General features: G+C 40.6%; 1 protein-coding gene across 4 annotated transcripts in view; it reads right to left on the bottom strand.

The window, feature by feature from the left end:
* The window catches only part of rap1gapb (RAP1 GTPase activating protein b), an 82,303-nt gene that overhangs the window by 15,168 nt on the left and 51,162 nt on the right, over nt 1-15,973 (bottom strand). For 3 of the 4 annotated variants that reach the window (XM_029431175.1, XM_029431176.1, XM_029431179.1), the window contains 5 exons: nt 14,129-14,222; nt 4,140-4,187; nt 1,940-1,978; nt 1,585-1,764; nt 838-941 (listed from right to left, as the gene is read on the bottom strand). In XM_029431175.1, coding sequence (XP_029287035.1) covers nt 838-941; nt 1,585-1,764; nt 1,940-1,978; nt 4,140-4,178 — 362 coding nt within the window. In that variant the 5' untranslated portion in view covers nt 4,179-4,187; nt 14,129-14,222. Of the gene's footprint in view, nt 1-837; nt 942-1,584; nt 1,765-1,939; nt 1,979-4,139; nt 4,188-5,788; nt 5,825-7,337; nt 7,550-14,128; nt 14,223-15,973 lie in introns of those variants that run through there. The other variant, XM_029431174.1, reaches the window with a different exon arrangement.

Here is a 15,973-nt window from a genome sequence, read left to right as displayed (position 1 = left end):
GATCCCTCCTCAGTTGCTCTCCCTGAGGTTTCTTTCCTTTTCCCCCTTTAATTATGGGGTTTCTTTTAGGAAGTTTTTCCTTGTGCGATGCGACGGGTCTAAGGACAGAGGGTGTCGTAACCTGTACAGTCTGTAAAGCACTGAGACAAATGTATAATTTGTGATATTGGGCTATATAAATAAATTTGATTTGATTTAATTTGTTTTAATTTAAACTTTGTTGACTTAAAAAAAAAATGGAGCAGATGTTATGAAGCCTTTTCCTGAGAGGAAAAAAAGCCCACTTCAGAAACAACAGTGAACCATCCAAAGTCAGTTTCTAGAAGAGAAGTACAGTAAGCACATAAGTTGCACTCATTTCACAGACTGTCAGAGCGTTTTAAGATAAGCAGCAGATGTCAGAAGTGATATATAATTATAGATAAATGAGAAAATGTATTGGGTGCCCTGTGACAGCGGGGGCCAGCCTTGCCGCAGCATCGCCTATTGTCAAATTCAGTGAGGATTGAGAATGCTCTTCTTCCTCTGTCATGTTTTTGCTTTTGATTTGCAAGAAAACAACCTTCATATATCTGGAACAGTCAAGCCATGTGTGAAAGAAACTCTATATGGAATGGTTCCATTTGGGAGATATACGAGTAAATGCCACAAATCACTGCTTTACATGGATGTTTGAAGCCGAGGTCAGGTTGAATGTAAGAAAACGGTCACGGACAGAGAAGCGTAGAAAGGGAAAATGGAGGAAAGGCAGAGAACAATTGCAAAAGAGAGGACTGTGATTAGGAAGCAACTAGGTAGAGAAAACAGGTCAGGGATAAAGATAATGGGAAAATGTACCGAAGCATCAAGCGCAGATGCTCTTGATCCCCAATGACATCATACTTCATGGAAAAGACCAAGTGGCCCAGGGCAGCATCCATTGTGTAATAATTAAAGTGTTCCTGGGGGCAGATAAGCAGAAACAAATGTAATGCAGGGATGAATACTCCTGCAGCAACTGACAATTAAAAAATAATGCTATAATAAATTAGAACAGTCTTTTATATAAGTAGTATTTTTTACAACGGCTTAGATATATGACATATATACTGTATTTACGGTACAACTAGGCAATTTGTTTCCCAGTTTAGTATCATATAGCATAATATGGCGACATTTAGTATAGTTTTTCTCACTTTGTGTATTATATGTACACGTTTATGCACTTCTTCGCTTTGCGAGAGAGTCGTAACAGCGCAAACTTTGATTTAAATGTCACAAGCAAAGAGTGGCAACTGGTTTTTTGTCCTCATCTCTCTGCAAGGCCGACATGTTGGCTGAAACACCGTTCAGGTTGTTGTAAATGGGATTGAATTAAAGATAACCCACAAACCCACAAACAAACCCACTTGACAAAATCTTAAATTCCTATTTTTGTGAACACAAATTAGCTCACAAATTGGATAACTTAAAACAAATTCCTTCAAATACAGTTTGTCTTGTCAGGCAACTAAATGTAATAAACCTACTTGTATGTTTTTAGATGCTGTATAAGATTGCTGTTTTCAAATGCATGAAACCAGGCCCCCCTTTCCCCATCTTTACCTTTCCCATGAATTGCTTCCTGTAGATCTTGGCGGTGCTGTTTGTCTCCAGTTTGATTTGGGAGACAGGACCGGCATCAGCCTCTGGTGGGTCTTTAATCTCATGATTGGTCCCTTCGATCCAGTAGCCTCCAAACTGGGGCAGCAGGATGAGTGGGAAAGGACTCGTGCGACCAAGAACCTGACAGTGACGGGCAATAATAATGTGGAAAGGAATACTGATTAGTAACCTGTCGGTGTGTCACGATAAGCACTGCCTCGCTTTCATTGTTGCAGAATTTGATTTGTTTGCCCGTTTAAACATTTAGCTTCACAGTGCTGACATATATAGTGTGTTGTGTGAGTTATTTGAGTACCTCATGAACACTGGGATAAGGGATGTAGTCCTCTTCTGTCTGCAGGGAGGGAAACGAATATGAGTCAAGCAGACGAACAGCCGCTTCTAGTCATACTTTCACTTTTGGGTCTTGGTGAAAATAATAATGAGCATGAACACTGTGACAGAATATGAACTGCAGCACCATCATACATTCTTATCCTACAAAAATGACAGAAGCCACATCTTTCTGACCATCTTTCTATTTTCTTATCGAGTGAATACAAAGCCCTTTTTTGTTATCAGGTAACAGTTAGTTGAGGCTTGAATCTGACATCGCTGCTCTCGTTGTTATAATGAAACTATTGGAACTCTTTTAAAGTTCTTATTTGATAAAAGTTGAAGTATTTTATAACTTCTAAAAGAGTGGATGCCAAAACCTCTTAGTATGAAAAAGGGGACGACGACGTAACCTTTCAATTTGAATAAGAAAGTGACTTTTTAGTTACTGGCAGCGAATGCATGCAGCACTATTTCAAACACATAATTAGACTTCACATTATAACAAACCATTCATCTCTCCCTTTACCACATCTGATAGCTGCATTCAAGTGGGCATTACTCTGTGATGTTATGTTGCAATTTACATTACATTTCATTTAGCTGTCGCTTTCTTTCCAAAGAGACTTTCAATAAATGCAAACAATCATGAGGATCAAGAATCCTTACAGTACTTACTGAGTACATTAGCTTTAAATAGGTGAAATCATTTTAAGTGCAGCACAATAGCTTCAAATAAGCCAAACCAAGTGCAACATAAAGAAATGAGAGAATACAAACCCACCATTAGCTTCAAATAAGCCAAAACTATTTAGTGCTACTGTACATACAGACATTTTTTGGCCAAGGTGCTGTCGAAGCAGATGGATTTGACTTATTTGGCAAACGCTTTCCTTCAATTTCAGAGAGTGGTTTTGTCCATTTCCCAAAAATGCCTTTCAACAGCATGCCTGGACATGAGTAATAGACCAGATGTAGCAGAAGTGAAAGCAAAGGCAAGATCATTGTTTTTATACTCAACTAAGTGACCAGCCATTTATATAATATAACCGTTCTTATGACATCGCTTTCTTGGCAATTGAAACTAGCATGGTGGTGATGATACTAGAAGAAAAGTCAGAGGATCAGCAAAGTAAAGAGGAGTCATCGGCTCAAAGGATATCTTAAAGTTAGTTATCAAGACGTTTCACTTAAAACCTATAATGTCAACCTCATGATGGCATTGGAGGTGTTTGATTGGTTTAAAATATAGATACATATCCCACCAAACAACAAAACTGACCAAGACATGGACGCATGTACACTAAAGTATTTCCCAAAGTATGCGTGCGTCTTATACTTTTGAAAAAATGTGGTTTCCATGATATAAGCTAAGCCCTGCTACCAACTTTGTGGCTACAGTTTACAGACGGCCCCTACCCCCTTTGCACACAAAGAACTTGACTGGCCTGCACAGAACTATAACCTCAACCTGAGCCGACACCTTTGGGATGAAGTAAAGCTGACTGAGAGCCGAGCCTTACGCAACTATCAGTGTCCGACCTCAGCGAAGCTCTTTGTGGCCGCATGGAAACAAATCCCTTAAAGTTAGGCTCAAAACGTTTTGTAGAAAGCCTGCCCAGATGAGAGGAAGGATATGACGCGCATGGTTTCGGAACGAGATGTTTAACAACCACGCATGAGTGTACAGTCGGGTGTCCATACACTTGGTGCCTGATACTGTGCATCATTGATGGATCATTGATTGAGTCATTTCCCTTTAATTATTCATGCCAACAGAACTGTAGAACTTCTCTTTCAGGAGCCTTTTTGTCAAACTCCAAAACCACATTATGCATATTACAGGGCAGCCAAACCCTCACCAAGTAGCCAGATTGCTGCCAGTCCACAGAAATAACTGGTTTTGTATTCTTCTTTCAGATGATTACTATCTATTGTGTGCACTTTGACTGATCTCCTGCTGAGAGTTTCTCCCAGTCTTCACTGCCAACTGCATTATCCCGTCTAGGTAATAGGACAGCTCAGGACTTTGCAGTCGTAGTCCCCGTCGAGTTCCTAACTCAGTCGGTTAGCATCCTAAAGCCTGTCTGACAGCTGATAAGCAAAGGTTTATAACTCTGCCATTACGGATGCTTTACCAGACTGTGGTTTACGAGGAGATATGAGGATTTGCGACTCACTTTGAGGGGGGGAGGCAGGGGGCATCTTTGCTCATCCATTCTGCAACCCTGTAGAGAGAGAAATGATTGGATACTGAGGGGACAGGGGAAATATCTACAGAAAGGGTCCACACATGTGCAAAGATAGACAAAGAGACACATACACAGAACATGTTTGATCGTTTCTTGTGCAGCAGCATGGAGTGAGATAATTCTTTGTGACAATAATTCATGTTTACTCAACACAGGCTTGATCACCAGATGGGGCACAGAAAGAGGAAGTAAAGAGTGATATCTTGGGGCATATAGCGAGTGAAAAAGATAAGCAGAGGTCCATGAGAAAATGGGATATGTTTCCATCAAGCCATACTGCAGATATCATTAACCACAATTCCACTTAAGGGCTAAAAAGTGCAAAACAGGGCTTTGCATCTACGCTATCTGTCCTTATTCTGCTGATTCAAAACTACTGACAGTTCCCAAAGCACATAGAGAGATGAGGAACAAAGCATTCCCGATCAGTGGCCTCTTTGTGTGGAATACCCTGCAGCAAGGTTTGAATCGTATCACATTTGATGCACTTTCTTTTATTTTTTTGTAGGACTAAGGGAGATGAATCAAATGGAAATTGGAAATGCTTTCATTAAATTCATTCTTTGAAGACTGTTCCACTGCTTTAGCTTCTCTTTCTCTCCCTCATTCCCCTTAACGTGTTAGAGAATATGCCATAATCATAAAATATGCTACAGTTGTCTGCAAATCAAGAGTGCTGCTTCTGTGCTTAACAACCAAAAGTAAACAAAATAAATATGGTGTGAATCCTCCCCAAAATCCCCAAGTAGCTCTGAAACACTTCAACATTAGTAACACATGTCTTCACACCTAGACATCATGCATGTAGGCTTGGGATTCTTCTTCGCACCTCAGCCTCTAGTGTGTTTTACATTTTCTATTTCTTCTCAGAAACATCCTCTTCTACCTAAGATACTATCATAGTAGACAAGACGGTGTGTTGTCAGTGTTTCAGGATCATGTTAAATTGACCCTGACACAGCAATGCCAAAGGTCAATTTCATAAAGGCAACTTAAGAGATGATGCTTGTAAGAAAGAATAGTTTACAGGACCACCTTATTCAAAATCACAAGGAAGACAAAGAAGAGAATGATATTATGATTCAGACGCCTATCGAAGATACTTAGAAAGATCTTATAAGCTTATTCAGAGTTTTGGATTCTGGCTCGTGGAACTCTGGAGTTGAAAAATCACGGGGTACAAAACAAATTACATTCCTACAAATCGTTTAACAACAATTCACACTCCTTGTGACGCAGACACAACTACACAGCTGTGAAGAGAGCGAACACAAAGGCTCTGTTCAGCACTTTAAGAAGCATCAGGTTTCTAAAAAGGCAGCCTGGAGCTATCACTGCGGGGAAAAAAATAACACAACAATGGCAAAAGGGAGGGATTGGTGGACACACACATAAAAGTGTTGCAGAAGCACAGTTGTGATGTGGAAGAGAAAAATAGCAGGAAAAGCAGAAAAACTCTAAAAATGTTTGTCCAAAGCGAGTTAAATTCGGTGCCCTTTGATTAAAGCTCGGGAGGCAGAACGGACGAGTTTAGAGCGAGCGTGTACAGAGAGCGGAGCCCGGGGACTTCACAGTACCTGTATCCTCTCGATCATGGAAAACAGGTCCGAGGTCTGGGGAAGAGAGTTGACACAGATCCAAACAGTGACTTGAATTCGACAGTTTTGTTGATATGTCTTCTCTGCATTCTTCACTCTTCAAGCCGGCTGTGCAGTTTCAAGACACGAGGCTTGTCCTGTTGGAATCCATGACTCCCCCTAATTCCTTATTTCACTATGAAGCCGCTTCTTAACACATCCCCCACCCAACTTGACACCAATCTCACTGAGACTCCATTCAACTCCAGGAGAATCGTTCCTCCACAATGGAAGACAAGCACAGTGTAAACAAGTAACTCTTAGGGGAAAATGAGCCTCAGAGCTCCACGGTGCTTCTCTGTTGCCACAGCCAACAGCCCATCTGACTGCACGCAACGGCCAAATTAGCTGAAAGGCGCTATGATTTTTCAGTTTACATTAATTAGTGAACAAGACTTATTTAACCCACAGAGTGCACAAGGCAGAGCATTAAAAAGAATTGACACGGATGATCTGGTAACTGGGTTTCATGTCAACCTGGTGTAATCTCACTGATACCAGCGCTGCTCAGACAAAAGAGGCTTAAATCCAGCTTCTGAATGTGTAATTACACCGTGGCCATGCACATGTCATAGAACACAATTCAGTGTTTTGTCGTTCACAGAGGCACCGTTAAGGCACAAGTGAAAGCAGAAGAAGAACACAAGACATGCGTTTCTCATCTGCAGAGGCATCGGTATGGATTTTAAGCTTCTCCAACGTGAGATGAAGAGGATCGCAGCAGCCCTGGCGGCAGTGCTTGTTGTGGGGTGAGCCCTCTGTTGAGCATGTAACACAAGTGGACTGAAGTGCCAAGCTTATGTTTCCACATGACAGCTTAAATTTACTGAGGGCACTCCAGGGCGTGCAAAACACACACACACACACACACACACACACACACACACACACACACACACACACACACACACACACACACAGGGAAGCGTATCGGTGTGTGCATATAAACATTTTTTCACACATACATGTAATAAAGCATACTTAAACGTACACCTATCACCACCCGTATAAAAGGGTGCAGCAGTGAGTCTATTGTTGCATGTGAAAATAAACAGTGGCATATGATATGCGGGAAGATACGGCTCTCCTGACTGCAAAACAAACATCAACAAACATCGTCTCATGTTTGTTGAATCTCCAAAACAATGCACTGTGGAGCATGAACCATAGCTATGTAGACATACTGTATCAGAATGTTCTAATTGTACTTTGCATGATATTATCAGATAAAACATTACAAATGCATGTACTGTATGCAGCTACTTCTCAAATACAACATAGTTGATTTTGTTTTGTATGGGGTTAAATCTAGGGCAGATCCTCGGGCAGTGGAGCATGTATCCATCTGTACAATGTACAAAAATCCAATATCTACTGTCCTGCAGCACCAAACACATATTTCTGCCTCTAAGCTACCTCAAGAATTAAACAAGTAACAATAACTGGAGCGAAAAGAATCTCTCACTTCCAGCAAGTGAAGAATACTCACATCACTGAGGCATCGTCTCTTGGGAAAAGGCTTACTGGGGGGAGTGTTGGGCAGTCCATCCAATATGGCATTCCTATCTATCCTAAAATCAGTCATCGTTCCACTAGTACGGATGCAGGCAAGCTGACAAGAGTGAGGGTGTCGCTGTCACGTCAGACACGAGGAGAAAGGCAGGATTGACAATGACGCTTCACACTAACTGTCGCTCGGGCAATAAACGAGGAGAGAAAACTTGATTGCTGTCAATCTGAATCCATAGATTAGCTTGTGAGGTAACATGTGCCGTAGTGTGAGAAAGACATTTCCCTTCCTTCCCCTTTTTGCATGGCCCACCCCACCCCACCCTACCCTACCGTAGACATACACAGCTGTTAAGTAGGAAGTAGGAGGAAGGGAGGAACACTATTTCTCCCCTCCCTATGTCATAGAGAACGGCTTCTTCTGTGTCTTTTGAATCACAATACGAGACTATTCTCTTCCTCTTTCCTTTCATCTTGCATTTATCAAGTCTGCTTCCCAGAAACACAGCTCCACACTGAGAGACAGACATAAACATGAAAACAGGTCAGCGCGGGCATTTGTTATAAGTCATACAAGGACACACCTAGAGCTTTTAAACATTTTACAGTTAATGTTAGGATGTGTTTTACAGCACATGTTGAGAAGTAGGTTAATTATACCTGCATTGCTCTTATAGATTAATAGATAGACTCATTTGAATCCCTTTTCCTTTCTTGATTGTTTCAATTAATCACATAAAGTGGTCATCATAAATGAATGATAAAAGTTAATAAGTGAGTGGTGCTCTCTGGGGAATACTTGAGGCACTTTCACTGCATCATGTCCTTGGTAAGAAAGCAACAATGTGAGAGCTCCACGTGTTATCAGTCGTCGCACTAGGGGGGGAGGAGATATGTGAGACAGGCAAGCAGCCCAGATCCCTACATGTGTAGATGCCACAGCCTGATGGGAGACTTAACTATGCACAGATGATTTCGGAGGTGCTGCTGCGAATGGCTAAGCACTAATGTGAGAGCATAATAGATGGAGTAATACAGAAGAGGAAAGGAGAGATAAAAAGCCGAGGGAGGCACCGTGGGTCGAAAGAGAGGAGTTGTCGTTCTGTGAAATCTCTTTTCTGTGCAGCTTTCTCCATCAGGCGCAGTCCCAACATCAGACATCAACAAACACTGACCTACTTTACTGTAAAAAATAAATAAATAAATGCACTGCTGAAAGCTTACAAGAAAAGACAGATTCTCCCCATATATGTTAGGCGTCGCAATAGAAGATAACCACTGTCAGCTAACCGTCTCGCAAGGGAAATCAATGGCAAGTACACACAAGGGGGAGAGGTTCCAAGGTTTGAATTAAATTGCAGACAGAGACAGAGGTGACTTTTTGCTGCATGACAATGCATCAGAATGCTTTTTAAACAAGGTGTAATCCTGAGGTTACATTTCATTACTGAAGGATCTGTTTACTCAGGTCTAGACAGGCTTTAGCTGAATACTAATCACACACTTGCCTGATAATGATGTATAATTGTTGCATGATTGCAAATGTGAGGGAGGTATTAATTACGATTCAGATTCACACTGTGAGCACTGACATTGTTTCAGTCATAAAGCATACTGATTGAGAAGCTGCGTTGGTGAGTGCGACATTTCAGCTCAAGCTGTTAGGAAAGTCGACCCACTGTTGTTCTGGGGACTACAGTATGTGGTGTGATCTAATGGAACAATATGTACAGTAGAAAAAAAAACAAGATCAGCACTAAATAAGCGGAGGGAGTGGCAGGTTTGACTTGTAAGTGTCTTCGCCGCACACTTTATGTCCTTCAGTGTTTTAAGCTGCTCACGTTTTGTCTCCTGAGGGGGTCACTTTTTCTCTGAGTCGATTACCAGCAATTACAGTGTGTGTGTGTGCATGTGTGTGTGTGTGTGTCTGTGTGTGTGTGTGTGTGTGTGTGTGTGTGTGTGTGTGTGTGTGTCTGTGTGTGTGTGTGTCTAACAAAGACAGATAGTGGCAGTGCATGAGTGAGAGAGTAACCGGTTGACGGATCAACTGATTGGTTGATCGACTGACTGAACGTCTGAGTGAGTGAGTCAAAATATGGTATGTCAGTGAATACATATGAGGAGCATCAGATCCGTGAACCATACAGTCCAGAACTTTCTACTCAGTCTGCAAGCTGAGCAGTAAAGCTCTGACTCCAGTACCTCATTAAGTCCTCCCAACCAGAGCCCTATTTGAATTTCCACGGACAAATTGCCAATGATTTGCATCCAGAGCAATATCCCCCCCACGCCTCCTCACTCCCCATCCCTCCATGCTTTTTGGTTTAGCTGCATCCACAAAGGCAACACAGTAAAAAGGAAAACTAAACTTCAAAGAGAGGCAAATCAACGGGCACAGGCGTCTAACACTTCGGCCAGAGAAAATCCATCGGGGTCCATTCATCAGCTCGGGCTCCAGAGACGAGCTCTACCTTGCTGTGGCCACCGAGGCCTGGGGGACACAAATGTACTTCACTTAGATGGAGTCCCTCCACCTCATCCCTCCACCTCATCCCTCCACCTCATCCCTGCCTCAGAGGAGCTGGTTGATTGCCACAGAGGTTAAGGTCTACAGAATTGCTGCTGACCTCTCTGTATGCTGAAGCCGATCTCCTCCCGCCTTCACTCAGGCAAAAGCAGTGAACAGTCAGTTTAGACGAAGAGGCACTGTGCTGTAACTCTTCAAATAACATAAAGGATGTCTTGCATTCTGATTAACATCCTCTGGGCATCTGTATGTGGAATGCATTATTATCACTAACTGCCTTATGACGGACTTAAGAAAGCAGGAACCTTGAACTTTCAGCATAAAGTTGCTGAATCTGTTAGTTTCTCTTCTATTACTGCTGCACAGGATTCTTCATTCTTCTTCCCTGACATAACGCGTTTATTACCCACAATGCAACCACTGAACGTTATCCCTAAATTTCCCTTGGGATGAATAAAGTATCTATCTATCTATCTATCTATCTATCTATCTATCTATCTATCTATCTATCATCTATCTATCTATCTATCTATCTATCATCTATCTATCTATCTATCTATCTATCTATCTATCATCTATCTATCATCTATCTATCATCTATCTATCCATCCATCCATCCATCCATCCATCCATCCATCCATCTATCATCTATCTATCTATCTATCTATCTATCTATCTATCTATCATCTATCTATCTATCTATCTATCCATCCATCCATCCATCCATCCATCTATCATCTATCTATCTATCATCTATCTATCTATCTATCTATCTATCATCTATCTATCTATCATCTATCTATCTATCTATCTATCTATCTATCTATCTATCTATCTATCTATCTATCTATCTATCTATCTATCATCTATCTATCTATCTATCTATCTATCTATCTATCATCTATCTATCTATCTATCTATCTATCTATCTATCTATCTATCTATCTATCTATCTATCTATCTATCTATCATCTATCTATCTATCTATCTATCTATCTATCTATCTATCTATCTATCCATCCATCTATCATCTATCTATCTATCATCTATCTATCTATCTATCTATCTATCTATCCATCCATCCATCCATCCATCCATCTATCATCTATCTATCTATCTATCTATCTATCTATCTATCTATCTATCTATCATCTATCTATCTATCTATCTATCTATCTATCTATCTATCTATCTATCTATCTATCTATCTATCTATCTATCTATCTATCTATCTATCTATCTATCTATCTATCTATCATCTATCTATCTATCTATCTATCTATCTATCTATCTATCATCTATCTATCTATCTATCTATCTATCTATCTATCATCTATCTATCTATCTATCTATCTATCTATCTATCTATCTATCTATCTATCTATCCATCCATCCATCCATCCATCCATCCATCCATCCATCCATCCATCCATCCATCCATCCATCTATCTATCTATCATCTATCCATCCATCCATCCATCCATCCATCCATCCATCCATCCATCCATCCATCTATCTATCTATCTATCTATCTATCTATCTATCTATCTATCTATCTATCTATCATCTATCTATATATCTATCTATCATCTATCTATCTATCTATCTATCTATCTATCTATCATCTATCTATATATCTATCTATCATCTATCTATCTATCATCTATCTATCTATCTATCATCTATCTATCTATCATCATCTATCTATCTATCTATCTATCTATCTATCTATCTATCTATCTATCTATCTATCTATCTATCATCTATCTATCTATCTATCCATCCATCTATCTATCTATCTATCTATCTATCATCTATCTATCTATCTATCTATCTATCTATCTATCTATCTATCTATCTATCTATCTATCTATCTATCTATCTATCTATCTATCATCTATCTATCTATCTATCTATCTATCTATCTATCTATCTATCTATCTATCTATCTATCTATCTATCTATCTATCATCTATCTATCTATCTATCTATCTATCTATCTATCTATCTATCTATCTATCTATCTATCTATCCATCACTAACAGTTCATTTAAAGGCTGTGCTATGCTAGAGCGGGCTACAGAGGTCTGGTAAGTCCACTTCTGTCTAACTCCCCACCTACAGCTTTTTTTCTTTCATTTTCAAACTAGTCTTCAGCCAAGTGATCATCATTTGAGGCACTTTGTCAGACTTTGGATGTGTGCAACCTTTTTCACATACGTAAACAGACTTTGATGTGTGAAATTGACGTTTCCCTCTAAGACAAACTGAATGCAGGAATATTTGTGATAATTACACATGGAGTACAAGTCATGTATGAATCCTCATGTGGATGAATCAGTGACTTTATTAAAAAGTAACCTCCCTATGGAGCGCCTTGGTAGCCAAGTGGATACAACGCATTCCATGTAGCCACAACATCCTGGGTTCAATTCCAGCCTTGGGACCTTTGATGCATGCCATATAACTCTGCCCCTCTGTACTACACTGTCACTGTCAGGTTGTAGCTCATCTGAAGTATTCTCTGCATTTCTCTGATCCAAGCTCTTCTGTGCGAGTTGGTCTGTCGTCCTTACATCCGCTCTGATCTATTCAGAAACACTTGGCTGATTTACTTAAAGAGCTTTTAACTTCAACCACTGGCAGCAATAAAACTATTAAGTGTTGCAGTTGTTGTTATTAAGTTGTTTAAGTTCTCGGCTTTAACAACCCTGCTGTGTGCAACCTCATGCATGTACTGTTGAAATTAAACCTTTCCGTCACTACAGACACACACAATCCATTTTAACATTTAAAAAGTCATTAGGTCGTAAATGAGAACACTTCTCACATGACGACATAGAGACAATTCAAATTAAGAAAACAAATGTATTCCTGCGAGTCTATTCTGCGCAGCTCCATGTATTAACTACATTTTGTTAGTCCCCACCGCATGCGTGACAAAAATAATATCAACGTGCCTATGGTATGTATCAGAGAGGAGCAACTGCTGCACATCTATATTTGTCCCAGAAGCCTGTGACAGAGGGCGCAGACTCTTCTGTCAGCCACCACAACAACCTGCCAACCGCGACCAGAGGTGGAGGGGAATTAGAGCCACCTTCCACCTGGTGTAGCAGCTGAAGGATATGATGAGTGGAGAAAAAAAAGAAGGTTGGAAACCAGTAAGGAGTGAAAATTAACAGATGCATTGAAGGTCGGGATGGACTGGTAACACTATATACACTCTATACACACACACACTCTTTCCTTCTTTTAGTATGTACTGCAGCTGTCCTTACAAAGTGCATACTGTATGCATGCAGTAATCATACAATTGGGACACACCATTTATTTGTAATGTTGCACCTTGAACTTTGACCCTGTTCGGTATATATCCGCAGCACAAAGGATTGTGGGTCTGAATAGCCAGAAAAGCATGTTGGTGTACTGCATTTGACATGCTAAATAGTATGCTTTGATTATTGATATACTGGACTCATCACTATCACTGATGCTTTGACGGGTTAGGCAGACATTATTAAATATTAATGCATATTTAGAGCACTAGTCAATATTGACTTATAAGGACCTACATTGCCATAAATGGTTACATGTTCCTTCATACATGTGCAAAAACAATTGTTGTCTATGGAACAGAGGAAGAAGATATATCAGGCTTTTACTACAAGTATAAAATATCTGCAGATTTCCTAAAATCCTTTAAATAAATAACTTAGGATATTTGTCACCATATCCATTTATCTACATCCTCTATTATTACACAAATACAATATTGTTGACAGACCTTTTTCAAAGTAGAAATGTGAAGTTGCACAGGTGTAACTAATACAATTAATAATGGCTCTTTTCCATTTGCTTGCTTTAATTATTCCTAACCCTTCTTGATTTGTCAGATGTAGAGTGCTGAAGCCTCATATTAACTTCAGATAAACTGTATTTTTTCACAACATGAGTGGATTTTGATTGATTTTGGATTTTGATGGATTTTGATTGATTTTCTCCCGACATCTTTTACATTGGAATTAGAAAGAGCTCTCCTAACATCATGTATCATGTGCCAGTATGTCAGCTGTAACAAAGTGTGGAAAAATTCAGATGACTTGTTTTCTATTTCAGGCATGTTCAAATTCTTTTATCAGATCAGATTCTTGGCACTGTGTCAGTTTCTGATTCGAGCGACGGTGCCGAAAGCAAACCCTAATAGAGAGGAATAACAGCGGAAGGTCAAAGTCTTGAGTTACCTTTGAAAGTGAGGGAAGAGGAAATGGAGGGTGGGAGTTTGCTAGCGAGGGCTCTACTTCATCAGAGATACGAGGAATCCTTCCATCTTGTTTCCTGTGAGTCAGAGAGGATACAGGGGTGGGAGGAGAGAGAGAGAGAGAGAGAGAGAGAGAGGGAGGGAGAGAGAGGTTAGGCCAACCTTGAGCTCAGTTTCTCTTTTAAGCAACAAGAGCGCAGGAAATGTCCGTAAGACAATTGACTCATTCCATCAAAGAGGATCATTCAACTCTTACTACAATGAGACGGGTGCTATTATTACACCACTGTCCTGATAGTATTTCTTTACTCAGGAGTAATACAAACACTCCCCGTCCTTTGTGTGTAGCTTGCCTGCAGCTTTTGCCCTCACACCAGCTCGGTTGAAGGCGATGAGATGAGCGCGATTAGAGGCGAGATTGTGAAATAGAGGAGAGCAGGAGAACGAGGGAAGTGTAGAAACGAGCGAGAATAAAGTGACAAATTGATACAAAGCAGAAGAATAAAGGACCCTCAGCTTTTCATCTGTTAACCCACTGTCCTCGCCTCTCTTTCTCCGTCCCCACCCCAGCCCTTTCTCTTCTCTGTGTGATTGGAGTGAATTACCAGGATTCTGGTCACTATAATGGCCTATTACTTCGTACTTTGTCTCACACAACAAGTCACTTGCTAGAATTTGCAGCCCGTCTGTGCATGCAACCTGTTCACAAATCTGCAGCAGAGGGCTTTTCTAAACTCTGCTTTCAAGCATAAAGAATCACAGAACAATAGCACAATCTGATTTCTTTGGTGAGACTGGAGTGAGAATTGGTGGAGACTTGCACACTCACACTCGCATATTTCCTCCATTCTGCCATTTTGGCACACACACACACACACACACCACAGTGCTTTGTAATGTGTTGAAATAAAACACATAGTGGTCTTTCTTTTGCAGACACGCCATTATTTGATATTGCGCAGTTCCCTATCTGTAAAAGCTGTTCCTATTACAACTGAAGAGTATCTATAAAGTCTGAAACAGAGCTGCACTTTTATGACCTGGAGTTGAGGTTAAGACATCTATTGGTAACATAGCAGCAACACTTTTCTTTATTGCTTCTGATCTCTGCTGAATCCCAGGAAATGACAACAAAAAAAGATCTTTCCTGCAGCATCCTCAGCTCTTCAGAACAGATATTCCTCCAGAGAGTGAACTTTGTTACTTCTTTCATTTAATGCAGCAGGAACACGATGAAAAGATGATGTCAAGTGCTGCTGCCAGCCAAGACTGATGCATTCAAATCTGCCTGCAAAGAAGTGGCTTACTGGGCATGCTCGGTCAAAAATCTGCCTACTTTCTCCTGAGATGACACCTTATTCTACCTGCCGTAACTGTCCCATAGGAGCAGTCAAGGCAGCGAGGGCCAAAACACAGATTTCTGTAACTTAGATTTATTATTACACTTAATTACAAGGTTCTTTTGTTTTACCTTGGCAGACTATTTCATTAAATTCATGTTTCCTTCATCACTGTACAGCATGCGTGAGTCACCTGCCCGCTGCTTCAGCATGCAGACCGGGAACCCAAACCTCCCATGTGGGACTGTTTCCATAATGAGAGGCAAAGCACAAAGATGCAAATCAATCTTGATTTAGGAAAACTCCAAAGACAGAAAGATGAGAGCTGCCTGACAGCCTGCCAGTTTCACTACCTACACTTAGTGGCTCTCATCACGGAGGATGAACAATTATGTGGTGTGTGTGTGTGTGTGTGTGTGTGTGTGTGTGCGTGTGTGTGTGCGTGTGTGTGTGTGTGTGTGTGTGTGTGTGTGTGTGTGTGTGTGTGT

This window comes from Cottoperca gobio, chromosome 5 (assembly GCF_900634415.1).
Source record: "Cottoperca gobio chromosome 5, fCotGob3.1, whole genome shotgun sequence".
Lineage (NCBI taxonomy): Eukaryota > Metazoa > Chordata > Actinopteri > Perciformes > Bovichtidae > Cottoperca > Cottoperca gobio.
This window is presented reverse-complemented; position numbering and strand designations above follow the sequence as displayed.